The 27,252-nt window shown below is 33.9% G+C and overlaps 1 protein-coding gene across 4 annotated transcripts in view; it reads left to right on the forward strand.

Annotated features, from left to right (window-relative positions):
• SUCO (SUN domain containing ossification factor) overlaps nucleotides 1-27,252 on the forward strand; it is an 84,939-nt gene that overhangs the window by 19,892 nt on the left and 37,795 nt on the right. For 2 of the 4 annotated variants that reach the window (XM_046681884.1, XM_046681882.1), the window contains exons 2-10: nucleotides 9,459-9,567; nucleotides 11,303-11,413; nucleotides 13,592-13,746; nucleotides 15,842-15,979; nucleotides 16,210-16,360; nucleotides 19,986-20,109; nucleotides 20,827-20,951; nucleotides 21,962-22,029; nucleotides 26,106-26,213. In XM_046681884.1, the coding sequence (XP_046537840.1) occupies nucleotides 9,459-9,567; nucleotides 11,303-11,413; nucleotides 13,592-13,746; nucleotides 15,842-15,979; nucleotides 16,210-16,360; nucleotides 19,986-20,109; nucleotides 20,827-20,951; nucleotides 21,962-22,029; nucleotides 26,106-26,213 (1,089 nt within the window). The remainder of the gene's footprint in view (nucleotides 1-9,458; nucleotides 9,568-11,302; nucleotides 11,414-13,591; nucleotides 13,747-15,841; nucleotides 15,980-16,209; nucleotides 16,361-19,985; nucleotides 20,110-20,826; nucleotides 20,952-21,961; nucleotides 22,030-26,105; nucleotides 26,214-27,252) is intronic. The other 2 variants (XM_046681883.1, XM_046681885.1) reach the window with 2 other exon arrangements.

Consider the following 27,252-nt stretch of genomic DNA (forward strand, 5'->3'; position numbering starts at 1 on the left):
AAAAAAAGTTATCGTTACTTGTGTAAGTAAAACTGATTTGTCACAGTTCTTAGGCATTCATTGAAAGGCTCTTTCTTTTTTTGTGGTTCACTGTTCAAGAAAATAAGAAGCTAGAGAACCAAATCTGGATGTAGTGGTAGTTTTACCCCTCTCACCCTCAGCCTCAAAATTCCTACCCAGAAAATGATTTTGTTTTGCATAAGAATGTTCTCCATATGCAGTATAGTATGTGTGAGCGTATTCCTACACATACTTTTAGTTGAAAATGGTTTTTGAAAAGTGTGGGAGAAGAATTTACTTGATTATTTGTTGAATACTTGCCATGTGCCTTTGCTAGGTTTTCTAAATATGTTGTTTAGTTGTATCATTTAAATTAAAACGTCAACTACATTGTAAAAGGAAATCACAATTTGATTGGCAGAACATTTGCAACACTACTGTCTTGATAAGGTGGTATGTAGATAGGATTTCCAAAAAAGAACTCCATTTCTAACTTTGTGTAAAGAGAAATTTAAAATCCAAGGTCTGCTCAATGTAAGTTTTCTTTTAATTAATTAATTAATTATTTTAATTTTTATTTCTTTCGGATGTACATCATATTTCAAATTCTGGATACATTACATCATGTTCACCACCCGAACACTAATTATAGTGCATCCCCTCACATGTGACCCTAATCACCCCTTTTGCCCTCCCCCCTTTCCCCAATGGTAACCACCAGTCCAATCTCCAATGCTATGTGTTTTGTTTTTTTTTTGGTCGTTTTTATCTTCTACTTATGAGTGAGATCATATGGTATTTGACTTTCTCCCTCTGACTTATTTCACTCAGCACAATACCCTCAAGGTCCATCCATGCTGTCACAAATGGCTGGATTTCGTCATTTCCTATAGCTGAGTAGTAGTCCATCGTGTATAAATACCACATCTTCTTTATCCATTCGTCCCTTGATGGGCACCTAGGTTGCTTCCAAGTCTTGGCTATTGCGTATAATGCCACAGTGAACATAGGGGTGCAAGTATCTTTATGCCTTTGTGTTTTCAAGTTCTTTGGATAAATACCCAGCAGTGGAATAGGTGGATCATATGGTAGATCTGTCCTTAATTTTCTGAGGATACTCCAAACTGCTTTCCATAGTGGCTGCACCAGTTTGCACTGCCACCAGCAGTGAACTAGGGTTCCCTTCTTTCCACACCCTCTCCAACATTTGTTGTCTACTGTCTTGTTAATTATAGCTATTCTGACCGGAGTGAGGTGATACCTCATTGTAGTTTTGATTTGCATTTCCCTGGTAGCTAATGATGTTGAGCATCGTTTCATATGCCTGTTGGCCGTCTGTATATCTTCTTTGGAGAAATCTCTGTTCAGATCTTTTGCCCATTTTCTAATTGGATTGTTGGTTTTTTTGTTGTTGAGCTGTATGAGTTCTTTGTATATTTTGGATATTAACCCCTTATCTGATATGTGGTTTGCAAATATCTTCTCCCAATTGTTAGGTTGTCTTTTTGTTTTGTTGATGGTTTCCTTTGCTGTGCAGAAGCTTTTTAGTTTGATGTAGTCCCATTTGTTCATGTTTTCTTTTGTTTCCCTTGCCCGGTCAGACATGGGACTTGAAAATATGCTGCTCAGACCAATGTCATAGAGCGTACTGCCTGTGTTTTCTTCTAGAAGTTTCATGGTTTCGGGTCTTACATTCAAGTCTTTAATCCATTTTGAGTTGATTTTTGTGCATGGTGTAAGGGAATGGTTTACTTTCATTCTTTTGCATGTGACTTTCCAGTTTTCCCAACATCATTTATTGAAGAGACTCTCCTTTCTCCGTCATATGCTCTTGGCTCCCTTGTCGAATATTAGCTGTCCATAAATGTGTGGGTTTACTTCTGGGCTCTCAGTTTTGTTCCATTGATCTGTGTGTCTGTTTTTGTGCCAGTACCATGCTGTTTTGGTTACTATGGCTTTGTACTATAATTTGAAATCGGGAAGTGTGATACCTCCAGCTTTGTCCTTTTTTCTCAGGAATCCTTTGGCTATTCGGGGTCTTTTGTTGTTCTGTATAAATTTTAGGATTCTTTGTTCTATTTCTGTAAAAAATGTTGTTGGAACTTTGATAGGGATTGCATTGAATCTATAGATTGCTTTAGGAAGGTTGGACATTTTAACAATGTTAATTCTTCCAATCCAAGAGCACGGAATATCTTTCCATTTCTTTGTGTCTTCGATTTCTTTCAACGTTTTGTAGTTTTCGGTGTACAGATCTTTCACCTCTTTCGTTAAGTTTATTCCTAGGTATTTTATTCTTTTTGTTGCAATTGTAAATGGGATTGTAGTCTTAATTTCTCTTTCTGCTGCTTCGTTGTTAGTGTATAGAAATGCAACGGATTTTTGTACATTGATTTTGTATCCCGCAACTTGACTGTATTCCTTTATTATTTCTAAAAGTTTTTTAGTGGACTCTTTAGGGTTTTCTAGATATAAAATCATGTCATCTGCAAAGAGTGACAGTTTCACTTCTTCTTTTCCAATGTGGATCCCTTTTATTTCTTTTTCTTGCCTGATTGCTCTGGTTAGGACTTCCAATACTATGTTAAATAAGAGTGGTGACAGTGGGCATCCTTGTGTGGTTCCTGTTCTTAGAGGGATAGCTTTCAGTTTTTCTCCATTGAGAATGATATTTGCTGTGGGTTTGTCATATATGGTCTTTATTATGTTGAGATATTTTCCTTCTATATCCAATTTATTTAGAGTTTTTATCATAAATGGATGCTGTATCTTGTCAAATGCTTTCTCTGCATCTATTGAGATGATCATGTGATTTTTATTCTTCATTTTGTTAATGTGGTGTATCATGTTGATAGATTTGTGGATGTTGAACCATCCCTGCATTCCCGGAATGAAACCCACTTGATCATGATGTATGATCTTTTTAATGTATTGTCGTATTCGATTTGCTAGTATTTTGTTGAGGATTTTTGCATCGATGTTCATCAGTGATATTGGCCTGTAATTTTCTTTTCTTGTGTTGTCCTTGTCTGGTTTTGGTATCAGGATAATGTTTGCTTTTGTAGAAGGATTTAGGAAGCCTCCCCTCCTTTTCAATTTTTTGGAAGAGTTTGACAAGGATAGGTATTAAGTCTTCTTTGAATGTTTGGTAGAATTCACCAGGGAAGCCATCTGGTCCTGGACTTTTATTTTTTGGGAGGTTTTTAATTACTGTTTTGATCTCCTTACTGGTGATCGGTCTATTCAAATTTTCTACATCTTCTTGGTCCAGTTTTGGAAGGTTGTGTGTTTCTAAGAATTTATCCATTTCTTCTAGATTATATAGCTTTTCATAGTATTCTCTTACTATCTTTTGTATTTCTGAGGTGTCCGTTGTAATCTCTCCTCTTTCATTTCTGATTTTATTTATTGGAGCCTTCTCTCTTTTCTTCTTGGTGAGGGTTTTCTAGCTAAGGGTTTGTCAATTTTGTTTATCTTTTCAAAGAACCAGCTCTTGGTTTCATTATTTTTTTCTATTTTTTTTTAGTCTCTATTTTGTTTATTTCTGCTCTGATTTTTATTATTTCCTTCCTTCTGCTGATTTTGGGCTTTGTTTGTTGTTCTTTTTCCAGTACCTTTAGGTGCACTTTTAGATTGTCTATTTGGGATTTTTCTTCTTGTTGAGGTAGGCCTGAATTGCTATAAACTTCCCTCATAGAACCGCTTTTGCTGTATCCCACATATTTTGGCATGTCGTGTTTTCATTTTCATTTGTCTCCGGGAATATTTTTATTTCTTCTTTGATTTCTTCATTGACCCAATCATTGTTCAGTAGCATTTTGTTCAATCTCCACATTTTTGTGGCTTTTCTGGTTTTCTTCCTGTAGTTGATTTCCAGTTTCATACCTTTGTGGTCAGAAAAGATGCATGATATTATTTCGATCTTCTTAAATTTATTGAGACTTGTTTTATGGCCTAATATGTGATGAATCCTGGAGAATGTTCCATGGGCATTTGAAAAGAACGTGTATTCTGTGGTTTTTGGATGGAATGTTCTGTATATATCTACTAAGTCCATCTGGTCTAATGTGTCCTTTAAGGCGAGTGTTTCCATATTGATCTTCTGTTTGGATGATCTATCCGTTGGTGTAAGTGGAGTGTTAAAGCCCCCTACTATTATTGTGTTACTATTTCTCCTTTTATGTCTGTTAATAATTGCTTTATATATTTAGGTGGTCCTATGTTGGGTGCGTAGATATTTACAAGTGTTATATTTTCTTGTTGGATTGTTCCCTTTATTATTATGTAGTGCCTGTCTTTGTCTCTTATTACAGTTTTTGATTTAAAGTCTATTTTGTCTGGTATAAGTATTGCTACCCCTGCTTTCTTTTCTTTCCCATTTGCATGGAATATCTTTTTCCATCCTTTCACTTTCAGTTTGTGAGTGTCTGTAGGTCTGAAGTGTGTCTCTTGTATGCAGCATATACATGGATCTTGTTTTTTTATCCAGTTGGCCACCCTATGGCATTTGATTGGAGCATTTAATCCATTGGCATTTAAAGTAGCTATTGATAAATATGTATTTATTGCCATTTTGTCACTTTTTCTTTTTTTTTGGGTGTTTTAGTAGTTCTTCTCAGTTCCTTTCTTTTTCTTTTGCTCTCTTCACTTGTGGTTTGATGGTTATCTTTAGTAATATGTTTGATTGCTTTTGTCTTACTTTTTTTCCTGCTTGTTATAGGTTTCTAGTTTGTGGTTACCATGAGGATCCTATTTAATATACTATGCATATAACAGTCTATATTGAGTAGATAGACTCTTTAGCTTGACCTCTTTCTAAAAGCTCTACTTTTTCACTCCCCTCCTCCCACATTATATGTTTTTCACATCATATATAGTCTTTTGTTTAGTGTGTAGTATACCCATTACCCTCTTATCATTGAAATAGGTAATTTTAGTACATTTGTCTTTTAACCTTTATATTACCTTCACAGGTAGTTGATCTGCTGCCTTTGCTATACTTTTACCTTACAAGTGATTTTATTGCCTGTTTTTTCTTGTTGTTGTTTTGGGTTTGTTTGATAATTGTTTTTCTTTTATAAGTTTTCTTTTAAAGATAAGTTTTCAACCATGTAGACTCTACTTTGGTTCATTTTGTTATAGATTTACTGTTTTTAATTCCTTTAAACATTTTTCTTGCTCAAAACCAGATGGTCATTTTTTTGTTGAAAAGCATACACACACGCACACATTTTATAACTACTAGTACTTATGACTACTAAGACTTTCAGACTTGATGTTAGTGATATTTTCAGTAAGCACAACACCAGCATATATGGTACACTTGTTTCACTAAAATGTGTAAAAGTTTGTTATCATAAATGGTGCTCAAATGTGATTTTTACAAGATATTTAATTACATCTACTCTAAAAGTTAATACTTTTCTATATGAATGGTGAATCCTCTGTCACAAATTGACAAAAAGGAATAAATATCCTCTTGGTTTCCAGATTCTCTCTTTTGAGCTGTGTGTGATGAGCTGCGGAGTGGTAGTGGTGGAGGTTATGATGGTGATGGGACAGGAATAAAAAGTGACTGAATTTGCTTTCTGTTATGTGCTACAAAACAGTTCCCCGCAGAACCCTCATTCATTTTTACAAATATTTATTAAGCACCTTGTATTTGCAAGTCTTGGCTTTGTAGGGAGGAGTTAAAGTGATTAAGAATATGGAATTGGTTCTCAAAGAGTTTGTTTTTTAAGCTTTGTAGGACAACTAAAGAGTATTAAGTTATGGAGTTGTCAGTCGTTTTGAAGTGAGAGATAGTCTCAGGGGTTCACAGATTACCATTTATCTTGATGTAATTTCTGGTGTTGAACTTCTTAAAAGTCTGGAAACTCATTTCATCAGGCTTGGAATTTCTGTAGTACTATTTTAGGAAGTTGCTTAAATAGCATGGAATTAGACCCATTTAGTCATGCACCAAAGTGCCCTCAGCCATTATAGTGTAATCGTCTGATTCTTAAGAGAAAGGGTGCATATCTGATTCACCTGGGGGAACTTGTTGAAAGTAGGGACCCCATTACAGAGATTCATTCATCTGCAGTAGAGTTGGAGTGGGTTTGGGTATTTCATTTAGTTTGGTGATTTAAAATTTCTTGACAGTTACTTCTTGGTGACAATTTTTATACATTTTAGACTTTTTCTTATGCAGAAAGTTAAGGTTATCTCTTATAGGTCCATCCTTAGTTCACATCCATCCTTAAGTAAGGACTAATATGTTAGAGGTGTTTAAGTGATACCATATATAAAGCTGTAATTAAGAGGAGGAATAGGGTAGATAGGTAAAGAATGTGTAACATATTAATGACAGGTGTATTAGAGTTCTTTAGAGAAACACAACCAGTAGGATGCACACATATGTATTCTTTATGAGGCATTGGGTCACACAATTATGGAAGGTGGGAAGTCCCACGATTCGCTGTTGGAAAGCTGGAGACCCAGAAAAGCTAGTGCTATAGTTCAGGCTGAGTCCAAAGGCCTCATCATCAATGGAGCTGAAGATAGAAATCCCAGTAAAAGAGCAGGAGAAGATGATATAGATGTTCTTGCTCAAACAATGAGGCAGGAATAAAAAGGGCAAAATCTTTCTTCTTTCACCTTTTGTTCTATTCCAGCCCTCAAAGGATTGGATGATGCCCACCCACAATGGGCAAGGCAGTCTACTGAGTCCGCTGATTCAAATGCTAATCTCATTTCCAAAAAACTCAGAATTTTGGGTAATAGGATTTGATTTTATAATAGTAAAATCAATCGTGAGATTTATTGATTATGATAGTTAACGTCCATTGGCCATCTTCACACTAACTGTGAATATTAGGACTTATACACCCACATACATGTACACACATGCAGAGATTTTGATGATAAAACTAATACATGTTCATGATGGAAATTTAGAAAGTATAGAAAGGGATAAAAAGATAAGGGGACATAATCATGAAAATTCAAATATTCACAGTTTTGGATATCTAAAACTTTTTGCTGTCCCAAATATAGACATACAGACACGCAAGTGTACCTGCAAACAGACATGCGTGTGTGCACACACACACACAGCTGAGAAACAGTGCAAAAGTCTGTTAATAAAGGAAATGTTTAATAAAAAATGATATATCTATTTGAAGTTTAAATAGGTAATATATTCTTGTGGTTCAAAGTTCAAAAGACGTAGAGTATTATAGAGTGAAAAATATCCTTCTACTGCCCTTGTCACCCAGCCATCCAGTTTTCCTCTCTGGAGGCAACCAAGGTGATACTTTTTTTTTTTTAATTCTTCCAGAGAAATTTATGCACATATGAATACCTGTAGGACACATGTACACACATGGTATCATAGTATATGTATATATTATTATATACCTTGCTTTTCTCCCTCTGGTTTCTTTTTAGTTTTAATTGTCAAAATAATGTATTCATATGAAAAAGTCAGATAGCTCTAGAAGGTTTTTTGTGTGTTTTTGCAAAGAAGCCATTCCTTGTTCCTCTTTTCCTCATTTTCCCTTTTCATGGAAACCACTTTCATCTCTTAGCTGATTAATTTTATATTTGCTTCGTCTCTAAAATAATTGCTGTAATGTCATTTTTAAGTATTATTCTACTGCAGCTGATCAGATTCTCTGACTACATGCTGGTAATAATATAGTTCTGTCATAATTTGAGTTAGATCAGTATTCAGTATTTATATTATTATAACTATATGAATGCTAATCACAACTGAACCATCTAGTAAAACATGATTACTTTTTCTTTTCTGTAGTTTCCTTCTTCCTGGAACTAATATTTGATTTGTTTTATTGTTTTGCTTATTTTTCTATTTAATTACAAATGATCTGCCAGTTATATAAATCTGTACTTGAGATTCTGAAAGACTCATCAAGTGTGCTGTCAGAAGGCTCTTCTAGAAAAACATCCAGTTTAGACTGGTTGTCCTCTGTTCTTTGTGTATGGCTGTCATTCTAGGATTTCTCTTTCCAGCCACCTGGGGATTCCCTTTCCCTCTCTCATCTCAGAACCATGTTGTTGTAATTATTGTGGTTTTGTAGACATCTAGTTCCCTCACGTTAAAATCTTCTTGACTATTCTTACTGTTTATATACTCTTAAGTCAGCCTACCTAATTTTAAAAATTGTCCTTTTTTACCTCTTCAGTATGTGCTTTTCAAATCTTCCATATATTACCTTGGATTGTGTAAAATTGACTCTTTTTCAAGTTAAAGAATTGTCAAATACATATTGACTGTTTCAAACAGTTCTACTTAATAGACTATTTCTGGCTAAGTTTATATTTAGTATTTTGTTTCTTCTGTAAATGGGGACTCCTGTTACAATGTGTAACTGGTGGTGATGCTTTGAGTAGTGAGTCTGTTGATATGTTTCTTAATTTTATACCTAGGAATATAATTTTTATACCTAAGACTTTTAATATGTGATTTTATTTCGTTTTCCACCTATATAAACTCATTATCTGCAATTAATGATAATTTTACTATCTCCTTTTCCATTTTTACACCTCTTTTATCTTCATATTATGCAATACTACTGATAATGGACTTTCTTGTCTTGCTTCAGATCTAAATAGGGGTGTTTTTAGGTTTCTTCACCAAGTATGATACTGGCTTTTAGGCTTGTGTATTATGCATATATGTTTCCCATGTTAAATATCTACTGATTCCTATTTTGTTGACTTAAAAAATCTTGATGGATATGTAAGTTTATCAGATGTCTTTCCGTGACTGTGGAGATAATCATAAGATATTTTTCCTTGTTACTTTTGCATGGCAAATTAAATAAATAGATTTTATTATTACTGAACCACTTTTGAATATCAGAGTTAAACTCTACTTGATCATAACAGTGGTATATTATTTCTTTGATATGTTCCTAGAGACTTTTTTATTGTTTTCTTTAGAAGTTTTGCATCTGATATCATAAGTATTATTAGCCTGTAGTATTCATTTGTGTGTGCTATTTCTGTTAGTTTTTTATATCATTGTTATGTTCTCTCCATATAAATAATTGAAAACTTTATGTCTATGCTTTGAAATAGTTTGGGTGGCTTTAGAGTTAGCTGTTCTTAAACATTTGGTAGGATTTAGAATATCATTGGTATGTGGTGCTTTTTGAGGAGGTTAACTCTGACAACTTTTTCTGCTCCTTGAAGTCTTTCCTCTTTTACTGTCAAGAAATTCATAATGCCTTACTTGAATGCTAACAACACTGTTGATGTTTTTCTTGGGGCATTAAATAAAAACTCTTGTGTACATTTGTCTTCATCATTAAATCGTTAAGTTCTTAGGGACGTTAGGATAGGAACCATCTGTTTATTGCCTCAAATTCTAGCCCATAGTAGGGTATATTTTGGCTTAACAACTTTTCCTCCTTTTTTTTTTGGTGGTGGTGATGGTGGATATTTTACAGGCTTCCCAGTTGGCGTGTATGTTGTAAAGAGAGTTCTTCAGCTTCATCATATTACTCTCAAGATGACAATTGCGCACTAGAAAATGAAGATGTACAATTCCAGAAAAAGGTACTTTAAATAAAGTTGAGGATATAATTTGTGTGTCAGTTTTCTAAGACTTCCTCAGAACATTTGGAGTAAAAGTAATTTCAGAAATACTATGACATAATTTTGGGTGGAGATCTGTAATTTTCCTTGCTATAATCTGAGGAGTTACTCAGGTAATTCTGCAATTAAGCTACCTCTCAGATATTTATATATTTATTCTTATTGCTTATATTTGCAATGTCATAACATTCTTAGTCCTATAATAGGGAGAAAAATAGCGTCTATTCAGAGAACTGAAAACTAGTGGCTTACTTTGTAATGCTACTATGAATAGAAAGGATTTCTAAAGAAACCCCAGTCCTATAAATTAAAAACTATTAGAAATGAGAATTATAGAGAGAGTCCGCAATTGGTGTCTATGTAGTTCATTTATAAAATTGTTCATATATAATTGGGTGGAGTTAATATATAGAGTCCAAAAAACCTGATGTTCTCTAAATCATTTATTATTTTATCGTTTTAAATGATGAAAGGTGAGTATTGACTAGATTTGGCTTACCCCGCAAAATCAATGTAAAATAGAGAAGTAGTTTATACTGACTGTAAAATATTCATATTTATATCCTATTCCCCTTCCCAAAGAAACCACAATTTACTGTTTCTTGGAAAACTTTCCGACCATTTTCTGTGGGTATAGATTATACCATTATATAGCTCACAAATTAGTATTTTTATTTTCATTAAAAGGTCATAAATATTCTACAAATTGACTTCCCCCATCCCCAAATAATATCTCATGGACAACTTTTTATCTTGCTATATTCTTCTGAATATCTTCTGGCTACATTTTTATTCCATTGTATAGATACATCATAATGTATAAAACGTTTCTTAATTGACAGACTTCCATTGTTTCTCAGCTGTGTGTGTGTGCATGCGTGTTGTGTGTACAGTTGTGTGTGTGTGTATGTAAACATACATACTTATAGTTACATGCTTGGGTGGATTTTTTTTTGGCATGATATTTAAAGTGGATTATTTAAATTTTTGAGTCATGTAGAATATTTTTCTGGGATGCAGAATATATTTAGGATTTTGAAGACTTGCTGAATATCTCTCCATAAAGAGTATAATTTTATGCATTCACTCACAGTCTATGAGACTTAGATCTAATCTGTTCTTTGCGAAATTTGAAGAATACGTGTTGGAAGAATGAATTTAAGCGAAGCATTAAGGGGAGGAAAACATTTTCGTTTAGCAAACATTTAGGTATCTAGTGTGTGCTACACAGGCTTAGATTAAACAAAGATGAATACGAACTCTGCTTTTCTGAAACTTATACTCTAGAAGATACTTTTAAAGACATAAAGGTATCTGAAATCCTAGCTTGAGAAGTGAGTGTCAAAAGAGAGATGACACAAAGAGCCATATGTACATTCATTACTCATTTATCAGATATTTACTAAAGTCTTAATATGTGCCTAGCACAGTGCTGGATGGTCGGACTAAAGTACTTATTAAGAAATCAAATGAAGTTCCTAAAGCCCTTTAGTGTACATTTTAATTGTGGTGGTAAGGAGGAGAATGCAGGAAGATAGACAATAAACACGTAAACAGATAAAGGCAATTGAAGTCAAATGCTTACCAGACAGTGTTTTGGTTGTGAAGTGTAGAAAGAGATGGTCTTCAATATTGCTTCAGGTCTGTTTTGTGAAACAATTTTATCAGTTAGCCTTTATTCTTTGTTGCAATATAGGATGAAAGAGAGGGACCTATCAATGCCGAATTATCAGGAAAAGTGGGTTCAAACTTACCTATTCCTCCAGAAGAACATAAATTAAAAGATGACTACATTGTGGATGTACAAGTAAGCTGTATTGCTTTAATTTTTAATGATAATGCCTTTTCAAACTACTTTATGAGATAGAAAACCTCTGTTTTGGTCAACATATTGTGTATTGTTAGTGTTTTTTGAAGTACCATGCAACTCACCTTAATACTATTCACCTGCTATGACTACTGTTTTGGAGAAAATGCAAAATTACACATTTAATAAAAAATGTGACCATTTTATTTGTAGTAAAAGTTTGGGTGTAAGTCATCATTTCTTCTTAGGTTCCATTTTGGCTCACTATAATGTGTCTTGTCTTTTTAGATGTCTGGAAATTTTTTCTAACATACAACAAAAGAAAGTATTTGTATGTAGAACAGAGTCTTTTGATATCAAAGTTTTATCACTTAGTGTGGAATATGAATTAATAAATAATGCATTAAAATGTTTTTTCCTCTCATATTACATCCTGAATATTATTTTCCATTTTGTACCAGATTTTATGAGAGAGACTAAAAACTAGACCAGAATGTCAGCTGACCAGAATGCTGAAGCATCTGGAAACTGTTTACTATCAGGAATGGATGAAGAAACTGGGGGTATTTGATCTGGAGGAAAAAGGATTAAGGAAAAACTAAATATCTCAAATAATAACAAAAACAAAATTCAGCTCAAAATGAGGGAGAGTGAGAGTTCTCTTTTTTCAATACACCCAGAGCTGTTTTATGACTTAATTGGGTTATCTAAGGAGATGTAGTGAGTTTCATTTTATTGGCTTCTGGAAGACATTTGCCAAAGGTTTCTGCATAAGAATAAGAGAAGAATAAACTCTGTAGTCCTTCTAATTATATGACTATCCTGAACAATCCTGCCATTGTTCATTTTCTAGAATTTCTATCATGGTGTACTCTTGCTCAAATACTTTGAAGTACTTACAGCAGTATGTAGACTTGTGCTGTTCAGTTCAGTAGCCACTAGCTGCATGTGGCTATTGAGCGCTGGAAATTCAGCTAGTCCAAATTGAGAGTTGCTGTAAGTATAGAATACACATCAGACTTTAGAGATTTAGTAAAAGAAAAAAAAAGAATGTAAAATATCTCAATGTTTTTATATTGAATACATGTTGAAATGGTAATACAATATTTGGTAATAATGTAGTAGTCTTTTTCTCAAGGCCTCCACCATAAAATACAAACTATTTGCATTCCTTTGTGAATTTTTCATTCCAGTGTAAATACTTCTTCAAATGATCACATTTTATATTCTTCTGACTCTATGCCTTGTGTTTCCTTTCTGTTCCCATGCTGGCCTTCCCTGTCTTCAGAGTCCTGGTTCTTTTCGTCCATAATAGTCCGTAGTCTCTCTTTCCCTTGAACTGAGCATGAGCACCTCTCACTTGATATTCATTTAGTAAGCATTAAATCCCTACTGTGTGCTAGGTACTGTGCTAGACACTGGGAACATGAAGATCAAGAGAACGTACTCCTCACTCAGGACATGTATAGCATAGTTGAAGACGAGAAGGGGATGTAAATACAGGCAATTGAGGTGTCATAGATGCCGTCATCCAAGTCTGTACAGAGACCAGTGGAGGCAGAGAGGAACGGGAATGGCTGTTTCAGTTCAGGCGTGATTGTGGGGGAGGAGTGCTGACGGGGGTTTTCACACATGCCTTAGGATTAGGTAGATTGCAGGTTGTGTTTTGGAGGAGTGACTGGCCCAGAGCATCCAGGACTGAAGGAGAGGCAAGAATCATGTATTGTTTTGTAATGTTACTTGTAAATGCCTTGTATTGTTGTTTATTGATACACGTTATCTTCTAAACTCCTTACAGGTCTAAACTGCTTACAGGCAAGAGCTACTGTTGTACTATTTTGTATATTTACATAGGATTTCTATGTTGCTACTGGCATTAATTAATTACAGTAAAAGTGAAGTATTTATGGGTCCTTATACAAAATAGGAAATAGGAAAGAAGAAAGACAAGCTCCTTTGTCCTAGTTTATGAAATGCCATGAAAAACATGTAGAGCCTGTATTTTTATAGTTTTATATATTCTTTTGGGTGGTAATGTTGGAAGAAGTTTTTCTAAAAGTACTTTTTAGTGAGAATTCTTTATATTGTCACTTTTGAGACATTTTATAAAATCCTGTTCAGCTAAAGAGATAATTTATTAATCTCAACATTTAATATAACTGACTTTTTTAAAAACAGAATACGGAATCAGAAAAGTTAAGTCCTTCTGTGATTGAGACGCTCCCTGCAGTTGATCTTCATGAAGATTCTTCCAGTGTAGTTGTGGGCAGTGAAAACACTGAAAATACTTCCAGCTCATCTACCTCAGAGATCACTCTGGTCTCAAAGCTTGAGTAAGTCGTTGCAAAGAAAAAAAAAGAATCTCTTTAGATAATGATAGAAGAATTTCTTTACAGGATAAGGCAGCTTGGTACTCAGTTTTGAAGTTTAGGCAATATAGCAGACCTAAGTTATAATGCCTGTGTTGTGTGTTTTTATTATTATTTTTTAATGTAATGATCTTATAATGAGTATTTATTTTGCTGCTTAACTCAGTGAAGCTGATTAGATTCCTAACCATGAAATCTTTACATCGTGTGGGTAAAGTGAGGTTCTACTTGTTTAGGAAGCACAGTACTTATTTGAATAATCTTTCCTATAATTATTAAAAATTCAAATGTTCAATTATTCATTTCCGTTAAGTATCACTGTGACATTCCATTCATAGTTATTTCTTTGTGTGAATAGCTGCCTTTTTCAAACTTGATAATAAATATTCAGGATATCTAGGCTTAAAGTTTCCTTAATTTAGAAAATCTATTGTGTACTCCTGGCTTCCTCTAGCAACACTACAAAGAACAAAATTCTCTTCTCTTAATACTACGTGAAACATTTCCTTTATCGAATAAGTTAATATATATAAAGTGCATAGAATAATATCTGATGCATAATAAGAATATATGTGTCAGTTAATATCATTATTATTATCTCTACTTTTTTTTTTAACCACAGCAGTTTTTTTTTTTAGGTGAGGAAGATTGGCCCTGAGCAAGTATCTGTTGCCAATCTTCCTCTTTTTGCTTGAGGAATACTGGCCCTGAGCTAATATCTGTGGTAATCTTCCTTTATTTTGTATGTGGTTTGCCACCACAGCATGGCTTGATGAGTGGTGTGTAGCTCCACGCCCGGGATCTGAACTTGTGGACCTCGGGCTGTAGAAGCGGGGTGTGCAAACTTAATCACTACCCCACTGGGCGGGCCCCTACCACAGCACTTTTTTTGGCAGGGGAAGAAGGAAGATTAGCCCTGAGCTAACATCTATGACCATCTTCCTCTATTTTTTATACATGGGATGCCTGCCACAGCCTAGCTTGCTAAGTGGTGCCTAGGTCCGCACCTGGGTTCTGAACTGGCGAACCCCAGGCCGGTGAAGTGAAGCCCATGAGCCTGACCGCTGTGTCACCAAGCTGGCTCCCATAGCACTTTTTAAACATGTATTCTCCTCAAGAATATAAGGGAGGGGCTGGCCGTGTGGCCGAGTGGTGAAGTTCGCGTGCTCCACTTCAGCTGCCCAAGGTTTCACTGGTTTGGATCCTGGGCACAGACGTGGCCCCGCTCATCAGGCCATGTTGAGGTGGCGTCCCATGTGGCACAACCAGAGGCTCTCACAACTAGAATATACAACTATTACTGGGGGGCTTTGGAGAGAAGAAGAAAAAAAGAAAGATTGGCAACAGATGTTAGCGCAGGTGCCAATCTTTAAAAAAAAAGGAATGTAAGGGACCAGGTTGAAGGAGTTGTACACAAAGATGTTATAGTTACCATTTAGGAGTTTGTCCCAGTAAGGGACAGGGGATCAGAAGACATGCTTAGAAATAATGATAGTATTTAAAATTTTTAAATAACTATTCCAGAAGGAGTTTAAGGCTAGATACTACACATCTGAATGGTACATTTTTTTTCCCATTATATCTAACGTGACTACTTAATGAAATAGAAGTGAAGTAGGGAAGAAATATTAGGTATATGTTTGTTAAATTCTAAAAGTGCCTTAAGAGCTTTAGTGAAATGTTTTGAGATAATTTTTTTGATACTGTGGGCAACAACTCTTAACATTGGTAGAATATACTAACAGAAGTGAAATGTTAGAGTAAGATGCATTTAGAATAAATAATTTAAAAATCTTATTTTTGACAAGACTGAATATTAACCTGAAATATTTTGTTTTAAAATTTGGTAATTAGCTATTTAAAGGCCAGGGGCACTAACAGAGCAAGAGTAAACAGTTCACTTTACACGATTTAAAATAAGTGAATTCTTGAAAACAGTCTGCAGAACTGTAAAGCATTCTTCTCTGGCTCATGTTTTGCAAATCACTAATATAATTTTTAACTTTGCTACATTATGTCTATTAAATTGCCAGATTGTCTTTTTTGTTTCTATTTTTAGTGAAATAGAAAAATCTGGTACTATTCCTATAGCCAAGCCACGTGAAACTGAGCAATCTGAAACTGATTGTGATGTTGGTGAGACCCTTGAGGCCAATGCTCCAGTTGACCAGCCAGCCTTTGTCAATCCACCTGAAAGGTGGGTGTGAACAGTTATTTGCCCCTTGTATGATTCTGTAATAACAACAGTGTCATGTTTGAATGGACTTTGGTGCAGGCTTAATTCTACTTTATGATTGAGAGAAAGCTGATCCCTTTGTGCTCCTTTCTTGATTTACTTTGCACGTGATAATTATAACAGTTTAGATTGTATAAACTTGTTATTCTGCTAAAATTTGTTTATTTACTATGTCTTTTCATTTCAAATAGCCTTGTTGGCCAGCATATAGAAAATGTGTCATCTTCGCATGGCAAAGGAAAGATAACAAAATCAGAATTTGAATCAAAAGTTTCAGCAAGTGATCAGAGTAATGGTGATCCAAAATCTGCGTTGAATGCTTCAGATAATTTAAAAAATGAGGTGGGTATATAACTTGCAATATCTCCTACTTTATGATACACTGCAGTTTTGTTATTAGTAATCTTGTAATTTGCTAACCCTATTTGCCATAAAATCAGGGATTAAGTAGGTAATGACGAATGTGGAACTGAGGTGAGCTGTGCTCCCTGAGAGCAAGTGGTTACTTCATGGTACTGTTACCAGTGTACTGTTTATACATAAAGTTGTTCCAATATGAACTCTCTTTGGTTATATATAATTAAATGGTTTTCTGCCGCTATCAACTATTTGATACCAGATACATAAAGTCCTTATTTAAGCAATTTCTTAGGGAGCTATATAGAAGCAGCTGTGATCATTACATTTAAGTATCTTCAGAATGTAAGTTTATCTCAGTAATGCAAGGTTAAATTTAGGCTCTTCAACCAGAATTATTTTAAAGGGACATTTTGCCTTTTATTATTTGTGTGCAAAATACACTTAGACCAGCTTATATTGAAGAATATGATTCTTACAATAAAGGTAGGGCTTATCCCAGTGTAGCAGTTTTACTTTCTTTTCTCCTTCTGAATTCTACTTTGACTTCATGTAGAGGCCAGTACAGAATTTCCTGAAGAAATGTTGACAGAGAAGTGTAGGCTCCCTTCAGGTAAGAAATAACTAAGTGAAAGAGATGAAAGCTACTCCATGAACTTAACAAAAATAAAACGTGGATTCAGAGAGAAGTTCAAAGTACCAAGTACCACATCCACATTTGTCGTTTTTAATTTGGGTCTTCTGTTTTTCACCTTCTCTTTCATGTATTTTCGGTGAATCTATACTCACACCTAGCAAAACTTCATTCTGGAGCCTTTTACTGTCACTGAACCAGCTTTTTCTATGATGTTTCTTGTAAATATAGGAGCTCAGCATTTCATAGTCCAACATCTTTCTGAAGGACCTAGTTTTCCCAATGAAACCAAATACTACAGTCATAAATACAATTAGGCACACGGTATAAAAATGTCTTCTTTGGAACTATTTAAGTATCAAATGTAAGATTCAAGCGTGGCAGCTGGTTTTGTCCTAGATTCACTTGTTCTCATTAACCATTAGCAGACTGAGACTGCTCTTCATTAACTAAGAGACTTAAATGGTTTGTGAGTCTGCTCACAGGTAGAAAGGTGGAATTTTTAACTGAATTAATTACCTCCTAAATAAATTAATATCTCAGAAAAATTTTCGGATAATGAATATATTACAAAGTATCTAGTACTTTCGTGTATTATCCAGTTCAGGATAATTTTGCCCAGTTAAGTTTGTGTGAGCAGGAGCGAGTTTGTTTTCTGATGCCGGTAGATCTTGTGCTGTGCCTGTTCCTTTAAGGATATGCAAGACACTGTTTACTACGCTCACAGACAGTGCATTACAAAGTGATTCTATTGTATTGTTTAGTTCGTTATCGCTAAGAGCTGATAGTGATTGCTTTCCATGCGACTCAAAGTGTGTGTATGTTCTTACTTTTGGTTGCATTTCTTTTAGTATTTTGGGCTTTACTCTTGAGTATCTCAGCTAGGTTAATTTTTGTAAATATATATTTCTTGTTTATTTTCTCACTATATTCAAACTAGATTTTTATCATTTAATTTTTAAATTAAATTAATGTTAATACTAGCTCTTTAATCTATTTTCAATAACCACATAGTTTATTTAGTAAGTTAACTTGTTCTGCAAAACACTCCAACGTGGGGGTTGTATGGGAACCAATTTGCTAAGTCTTCCATAAGGGGAGATTTTGGGTATTTGTATTAGTGTATTACTATTACACTAATGCACTAAATTAGCATTAGTATTAATACTCAAAAACATGCCCTAAGATCCAAATATATACCGTATGAGACTTGTGCTGTTTACCAGCGTGAGCTGTCTAAATAGATTTTCTGCACTTCTCAGTGCACCACGTTATACATTATTTTAGGAAGACAAACATAATTAAGTAATGGAATGAACATCCTTGCATAGTTTATTAAGCCTAAGGAAAAAATTATAGATTGAATTGTATACCCTTCCCCAGTTTTCTCTCCTCTTCAGATATAACCACTATCTTGAATTAGTGTTTTTAAAAAAAATTTTAGAGCATGTTTTTAAACTTTTTCTAAATACGCATTACTATAAACAATATATACTATTATTTTTCATATTTTGGAATAACATAGAATGGTATCATTCTTGCCTTAAGTATCATTTTACTCAACATTGTTTTCGAGATTTGTCTACTCATTGTTTTCACTGTTGTATTCAACTCTACCACAATTTATTTTTCAGTTAATGGATATTTAGATTTCTAATGTTTTTGTGTTACAAACAATGCTGCAATAAGCATTCTTATGCATATTGTCTTAGGTGTGTTTTCACTGATATTTATACATAGGAGTGGAGTTATTGGGTCATAGGGTACGCACACCTTTACTTAATATCGCTAAATTTTAAACTTGCTGCAGCAGTCTAATAGATGTCCCATGGCCCAACAGACACGCCACACTTGGTGACAGACTGTCACACTTTAACCTCTATCAGAATGATTTACTTTATTTGGTATCTCTGATTTTTATTTGCATTCTCTGATTATTACTGGAATTGAACATCTTGTATTTTGTCTTTGCTGAATTTATTGTCCCTCTCCCCCTCTTCCCTTAGTGATTTGTAGGAAGTCTTTATAGTTGGTAATAATCCTTTGTTGGCTGAATGTGTTGCAAATACTACTTTTTTTCAGTCTGTGGCTTATTGTACCATATAGTTTATGGTCTTTTGATATATATAATTTTTAAATTTTAATCCAGCCAAATATATCACCTTTTTTTTTAATGATTTATGCTTTTTTCATGTTGTTAAATCCTTTTATAGCCTGAATCATAAAGACATTTTCCTATACATATTTTCTTTAAAGCTTTGTTTTTCACATTTAGATTTTTTTTTTTTAACTGAGGAAGACTGGCCCTAAGCTAACATCCATGCCTGTTTTCCTCTACTTTGTATGTGGGACGCCTGCCACAGCATGGCTTAACAAGCGGTGACATGTCTGCACCCAGGATCCGAACCACTGAACCCTGGGCTGTCAAAGTGGAACATGCAAACTTAACCACTGTGCCACCGGGCCAGCCATCACATTTAAGTTTTTAAATCCACCTTAACATTTTTATGTAAATGGTAATTTCTATTAAGGATTTTGTAGATACAATATATTATGTCTAAAATCAATTCACTTGCTTTAATGTATATATGTTATTTTAACTTACATTTTAAGGTGGATGCACTACAACTATACTATCTATTAATTTTGTACAGTTTATGTGTGAGTAACTGTTTGCCTAGGATATAATATAGGGTTTTCTACAACCCGTGCTTATATTGCTAACATGTGAGGGAATACATCCTGTGGTGCTTAAGATAGAAGATTTTAATTCTTTCAAAAGAAACTCAACTTTTAGTAAACCAAAACTTTTCTCTTTATGTTTTTCATTTTTTCAATATACTATATATCATTCATTATAAAATTCAACTTTAGTTTGGTAGAAACAGTTTATTTACTTTTGTATTTTACTTTTGTAATTTATTAATCTCTTTTCTCTGTATTCTTTGAAAGTTGAAATCTATTTGTTCCTTTTAGAGTTCTGATTATACAAAACCAGGGGAAATTGACCCTACATCTGTAACAAGTCCCAAAGACCCAGAAGATATACCAACATTTGATGAATGGAAGAAGAAAGTTATGGAAGTAGAAAAAGAAAAAAGTAAGGAGGCACTGTAATTTTTTTCTTTTTTGAAGGGACTGGTTTAAATATGCTGTTCTCTTTATTTAATTGATAAAATAAAATAAAACTTTTGAAAACTTTTTAAAGGTGAAGCTTACCAAGATGCTGTTGATTAACCATATGTAACTTACCTGTGTATACATAGTTTTAATGTTATTCAAATCCGTTCTTGTAACTTAGAATATGAGGATAAGATGAAGGCAGAGCAGTGATTTTCATCACGATTTATAAGAGGAAAACTGAAGCATGGAAAGTTCTGAGTCATAAGACTTTAAATAGAGTTGAGCTAAAGTATTACACCGTCTGTTTGCTTTTGTAGAGTAATTCTCAGAGTTAAGAATTCTTAATATTGGGGTTAGAGATAGAAGGATAACATTCAGACTCAATGGAATAAAATATATGTTTTATATTTTAAAAGCTGTGATTCTTATGGATAAGCTTCATTTTGTGAGTTATATTACTTAGACGTAATTCAAGTAATGTGGATTTTTGTAGTTAATTTGTTTGTTAGGGATATTTTAAAGCTATTGAGATAAGCATTTTGAATTTCTTAATGGATTTTTTAAATATTTTCTTAAGCATTAAAACTGGTTCTTCTCTAGGTGGCAGCCTGTTACTTTTGAGATCATTGTGTTGCTGGGATATTTTCAATCATAATTATCATCTATATATGTTTATAATATGGTTTATCTGCAGGTCAGTCAATGCATCCATCTTCTAATGGAGGTCTACATGCCACAAAAAAGGTCCAGAAAAATCGAAATAATTATGCCTCAGTAGAATGTGGTGCCAAAATTTTGGCAGCTAATCCAGAAGCCAAGGTACTTAAGTATGAAATTCTTCTATGTATATAGGAAACCAGTGACTTTATTAAATATAGGCAGTGGTTTGCTGGGAACTATGCAAGATTATGCTTTTAAAAACATTTTCTTGTGTGAATTCTTTCTTATATTGGTTAATACATTGCACCTTGTTCTTTTCTTTTTTTCTCTTAAAGGCTTTATTCTTTTAGAGCAGTTTTAGGTTCCCAGCAAATTCAGAAGAAGGTCCAGAGATGTCCCATATCTCCCTGCCCTCACACTTGCATAGCTTCCTCCTTTATCAATATATCCTCCACCAGAGTGGTACATTTATTACGACTGATGAACTTACATCGACACATTATCACCCAAAGTCCATAGTTTACATTAGAGTTCACGCGTGTGTTCTATGGGTTTGGACAAATGTATAATGATGTCCAAACCCATGGAATTCATTATTATGGTATCATACAGACTATTTTCACCACCCTAAAACTCCTTTATGTTCTGCCTATTCATCCCTCCCTCCCTGCAACACCTGGCAACTACTTTTTACTGTTTCCATAGTTTTGGCTTTTCTAAAATGTCATATAGTTGAAATCATACTTTTCAGATGGCTTCTTTCACTTAGTAATATTCAAGTTTCCCTCCTATCTTTTCATGGCTTGATAGTTCATTTGTTTTTAGCACTGAATAATATTCTGTTGTCTGGATGTACCACGGTTTTATGTATTCATTTACCTACTGAAGGTCATACACCCTGTTTTTTAACTTTTAAAACCTGTGTGAAATTTTAAAAAGGAAATAGTTAATAGAAAATCATTTTTTATGTTAACAGAAATTTAATTTTAAATGTTTTGTTATAAAGCTAACAATGCTATAACCATAACTGGTAAATTTTAGCCAAATGAGTTTTTCAGAGTATTAAGTGTATTTTAATATCTAAAAATATAGAAATTCTAGAAAGCTTAAGAATTGAAATAGACATTTTTTCCTTAAGTAATTTATTCCCTCCCCCCTTTTTAAAACAGAGCACATCTGCTATTCTTATAGAAAATATGGATCTTTATATGTTAAATCCTTGCAGCACTAAAATTTGGTAAGTAATATAAAATTTAATAAAGCACATTTTGTGTATGTAGATATTGTGTTAAACTTTTATGTAAGGGTTAGATTGATTTGTTCATCTAATCACTTAATAAGCATTTATGATTGATTGGTGCTGGTACTGTACTTACATCCTAAGATGCAAAACTGAAGACAAAATGTTTTTCCTTTTAAGAAAGTGAAAAAAAGCAAGGACAGATCTAGCCAAACTATTATGAAATAGTGTAAAAAGTACTGCTGAAAAGGTTTTATAGGAGCAGATGATATGGGACTACGAGAGAGAGTGAGAGAGGGCTTCCTGGAAGAGGTAATTTCTGAGCTGAGTCTTGAAGGATTCATAGGAAGTGGCATTGAGGGAGACAGAGAGATTCAGGAACTGTAAGAATAAGGGGACAATGCTAAAAGGAACATAGTTCTGGGCAACTATAAGTAGAAGCAGCCTGAAAAAGTTATTTTAGTCATAACAAGAATAAAGATAAAATTAGAGTAATTGAGGAAGATGGGACAGGAGAGTTAGTTTAGCGGTAACCAGGCCATCCGATGCTGTGTATACCCAGCTTAGAATTTTTTGAAGTTTATCTAAAGGCCAAGGAGGGGGGTAGCCTTTAAGTATGGAAGTGACATTATCCCACTGGAATTTTAAGAGGCTTGTCCTCAAAGGGTGGCCTACAGCAGAGTGTATTTGAAAGCAGGGAAACCAGCTAGGAACCTGTTGTCATAGCTCAGGTGAGAAATGAGGACTTTAAGGCATTGGCAATTTGGATACAGATGAGGGAGGGATTTATCTGAAAGTTGTTTATAGCAGATAACTTGACAGCTCTTGGTTAGTAATTGGATATGAACAAGAGAGAAGCATGGAGGAAATCTACCAGGATTTTGACTTTACTTCTTAGATCTATGATTCTGCCATTAACTAAGAATATAGGCAAAGGAACAGATTTATGGGCGGGAAATAATGCTTTGGTATACCGAAGTTTTATTAGATTGATTTCATTGCTTAAAAGCCTCTGTTTAAAAGAGAATTAAGGTAGGAGGCCCAGCCTGGTGGCGCAGCAGTTAAGTGCGCACATTCTGCTTCTCGGCGGCCCGGGGTTCACCGGTTTGGATCCCAGGTGCAGACATGGCACTGCTTGGCAAAAGCCATGCTTTGGTAGGTGTCCCACGTATAAAGTAGAGGAAGATGGGCATGTCTTCCTCAGCAAAAAGAGGAGGATTGGCAGTAGTTAGCTCAGGGCTAATCTTCCTCAAAAAAAAAAAAGAACTGAGGTAAATCACCATCATGTTGATTTACTAAAAAAAAAAATATGTATGTGTATGTATATATAAAATTATTATTATTTTAGTTTAATGGAAGATAATGCTTATTCTTTTCTACTCTTGGCCTTCACCCCTTTTGGTAATATGTACATTTAGATTCAATTTGAAAATTAACACTAAAACTATTTAAGAGTATTAGGGGATAATTTAAAAAACTTAATTTTTCCTCTTGCCTTTTGGTCTGTAAATTGAATGTGAGGAAAATGATTGTCTGAGATCATAATCAAAATGTTATTTTTGAGTTTTTGTTTTTATTTGTAAAAGCTTTTATAGTCCTTTTTTTTAAACTCCTTTTTTTATGCTGCAAAATTTTGTATTTTGAGCAAAGACATGCTAGAATGAAGTTTCTGAAACAATCATTTTGCTTTATTCTGGTTTGCAGAATAAGTGATCATAGCTGTCCATTTGTGTTTTAACATTTCTGCCCAGCAGCATGTAGTTGTATACGTGTGTTTACTGTGTCTTTTACTTTTTGCTCATTTATATGTGTGTCTCTTCACTGTATAATTAAAGAACGTCAGAGCAATTTTAACTCACTTCACCAGATTTAAGTGGGTTACCCCACCTAAGGTATATCAAGACCGCACAGTCTCACTGTAGCTTTGTAAGTCTTAATATCTGGTAGAATAAGTTTATATACCTCATCTTTGTCATAAGTGTCTTCACTGTTCTTGTCCCTTTGTTTTTTCTTTTGAAATTTTAGAATCATTTTGTCAAGGTCTACAAAAAAATTCATGCTGGCATTTTTGTTGGAATTGTATTGAATCTCTAGATGAATTTCAGGAGAATTTACAATATAGGATTTTGAGTCTTCCTATTCTTTTGTTAGTCTGTCCGTTCGTTCATTCATTCATTCAGTGTTTACTCAGCACGTATTATGTGATGCTGCTGGCACTGGAGTAACATTAAAAAATAGACTGAGATCACTGCTGCTGTGAATCTTACATCCTAGAGAGGTGTCAATCCCTGATCACTTATGAGATTGAGCATAATTTAATGTTTACCACTTGTTCCTCTCCTCTGAAATGCTTGTCTTTTCCCATGGTTTCTCTTGGTATATTTGTTTTTTTCTTACTTGTCTAGTAAAAGTCTGAATGTGATTTAGCAGTTTACCTTACAGAATGGATACAATGTAACAGCTTATCTTAACTCTGTATGGGATATATAAGTTATATATGTTGTACATAGTTTTTACAGCTTGTGAATTGTCCTTTTAATTTCTTAATAGGGTCTTTTGATGAATAGAAACTTAATTTTAATGGGGTTGAATTTATCTGTCTTATAATTTTGGATTTTTTAAGTCACATCTCTCTGATATTAAAAAAAGATAGTATCTCACCTTTTCTCCAGAGTTTAAAAGTTTTGTGTTTCACATTTAGTTCTTTTTTGAATCCCAGTGGAATTGTTTTTTATATGATGTTTAGGAGGGATTCATTCTCCCCTCCCCATTTTTCTGTTGAGATAATCATTTATTCAATATTTCACATTTTTCCCTCTGGTTTACAGTCTGCCTTTATCATAAAGTTCCCTTGTATGCATAAGTTTCTTTCTGGACTCTGTTCTGTTCCATTGGTCAGTTTATCATTACTTGCGGTAACACCACATTTTCTTTAGCTTTATACATCTTAATATCTCGTAGGGCAAGTTTTTGTACCATATTCTTAAGGACTAACTTGGCTATTCTTTTGCTTCTGCTTTTTTTTATGTATCTTAGATTTATCCTGTTGAATTCCCCAAATGTCGTGTTGGATTTTGTTTGGAATTCTATTGAATCTTTAGATGACTGTCAGATACTGAGTTTCTTATCTGTAGATAGGGTCTGTATTTCTTTAAGTTGTTTTTAATGTCTTTCAATGAGGTTATTATTATTTTTAAAAATTTTTATAAAAGTATTGTATATCTTTTGTTAAATGTTTGTAGCCAGCTATTTTTTGTTGCTATTGTAAATATCTCTAAAAAATTACATTTGTTGTTACAGATACACAGTTGTTTTTATATATGGGTCTTATATCTAGCTACCTTCTTATATTCTCTTGTTATTTCTAAATTCCTTTGGGATTTCTGTGTAGAAAATTATAGATTCTCTCTCTGTTTTTTTCCTTTTAAAAAATTTTTAATCCTTTTTATTATATTTTACTTTTTTTGTCATCACATGCTGGTTAGATCCTTGAGAAAATTGTGAGTAGAAATAGTGATAGTAGGCAATCTCATCTTATTCCTTATTTTGAAGACAGTGTTTCTAACCTTGCATCATAAGACATGTTCTAAGTTTGGAACTCAACTCTAAATCATTTGAGCCTGTGGGCAGATATGAATCCTAAATTAAATTAAGTATGTAATTTAAAAAATAAGTAATACATTCACATGGTTCAAATACAAAAAGGTATTTAAAAAGGGTAGAGGAGTTAGAGTGAGAAATGTCCTTCTAATGTCTGTCATCTGTCTTCCTATTCAGTGTTAAAGTTTTAGATTTCTTTATGCAAATACAAATATGGATTCTAATTTATCTCTTGCTTTTCACAGAAGTTAGTATGTTATACACACTATTTTTCACCTTGAATTAAGTTTTGGCTTAAAAATATCTTGGTCATCTTTCCGTTATGGGTAACTAAGGTCGAAAATCCTCCTCCTTCCTTTTTTAATGAGTCACTTAATGGAAATCTAGTTCATACAAACCATTAATGTCATGTTTAATGTGAACTGTTATTTTGGTTGGTTTATCTAAATAATTGTCTTGTGTTCTTTTTGAAGGTTTGTTATTGAACTTTGTGAACCAATTCAAGTAAAACAACTTGATATTGCAAATTATGAATTATTTTCTTCTACTCCTAAAGACTTTCTGGTTTCTATCAGTGACAGGTAAATTCTAAAGCTGATTTCTACGAGTTTATGTTGGATCTCCAGAATAAAAATTTAAAATTGAGTCACTTTTTAAGACTTTAATCATTTTCTTTTTCATTTGAATGTATCAATTTGTAAGAACACTAATACTACTACTCTAATTAGACACTTGTTAATCAGTTTACTTTCATTAGCTTATATAGTGTTTCTAACAACCATATTGTATTATTACTTTAGAGTGAGGAGACAGAGCAGTTAGCTAGCTTGCCCAGTCGCGTGACTTGTGATTTGGAGAACCAGGAGTCAAACCTAGATCTGTATGGCGTTAAAGTCCTTACTTTTAGTTACTGTGCTCTGTTGCTTCCAAATATTTCTTCTGAGAGTCATTCAAAACAAACACACGTAAAAAACAAACATTCATTTTGTATCGTGAGCTATATTTTTGTTAAAGTGTATTTTAAAACTGTGTTATGTGGGTGTGTGATTATAAAAGGAATAAACATACATTGTAAGGAATTTGGTAAAGAACCATAGTCCTATCAACCAAAGATAACTATTATTAGCATTTTAATATATTCCTTTCAGCCTTTTCTATATTTATTTACTAATCTTACCAAAAATATTCAATTTTTATGGCTTACATCCTGAGAATATCCTGTTGTCTTTTAAACACATATTTTAAATGAGTACTTAATATTTCCCCCTCAGTGGAGGTGTTTATTCATTCCATAAATACATTTTTCTTTTGCTGAGGAAGATTCGCCCTGAGCTAACACCTGTGCCAGTCTTCCTCTATTTTGTATGTGGATCGCTGTGACAACATGGCCACTGACAAGTGATGTAGGTCGGTGCCTGGGAGTGAAACCTGGGCTGCCACAGCAGAGTGCACTGATCTTAACCACCAGGCCACGGGCCCAGCCCCCATAAGTACTTTTTGAGTGCTCACGATATGCCGTGTAGGATTCTGTTATTTATTTAACCATTCTTCTATCATTGATCCTTAAAGGTTTTCCAGGTGTTTCTTCCCCCACTCCACACTTAGCATTTCATGTGTATA

This window comes from Equus quagga, chromosome 13, assembly GCF_021613505.1.
Source record: "Equus quagga isolate Etosha38 chromosome 13, UCLA_HA_Equagga_1.0, whole genome shotgun sequence".
Taxonomy (NCBI): Eukaryota; Metazoa; Chordata; class Mammalia; order Perissodactyla; family Equidae; genus Equus; species Equus quagga.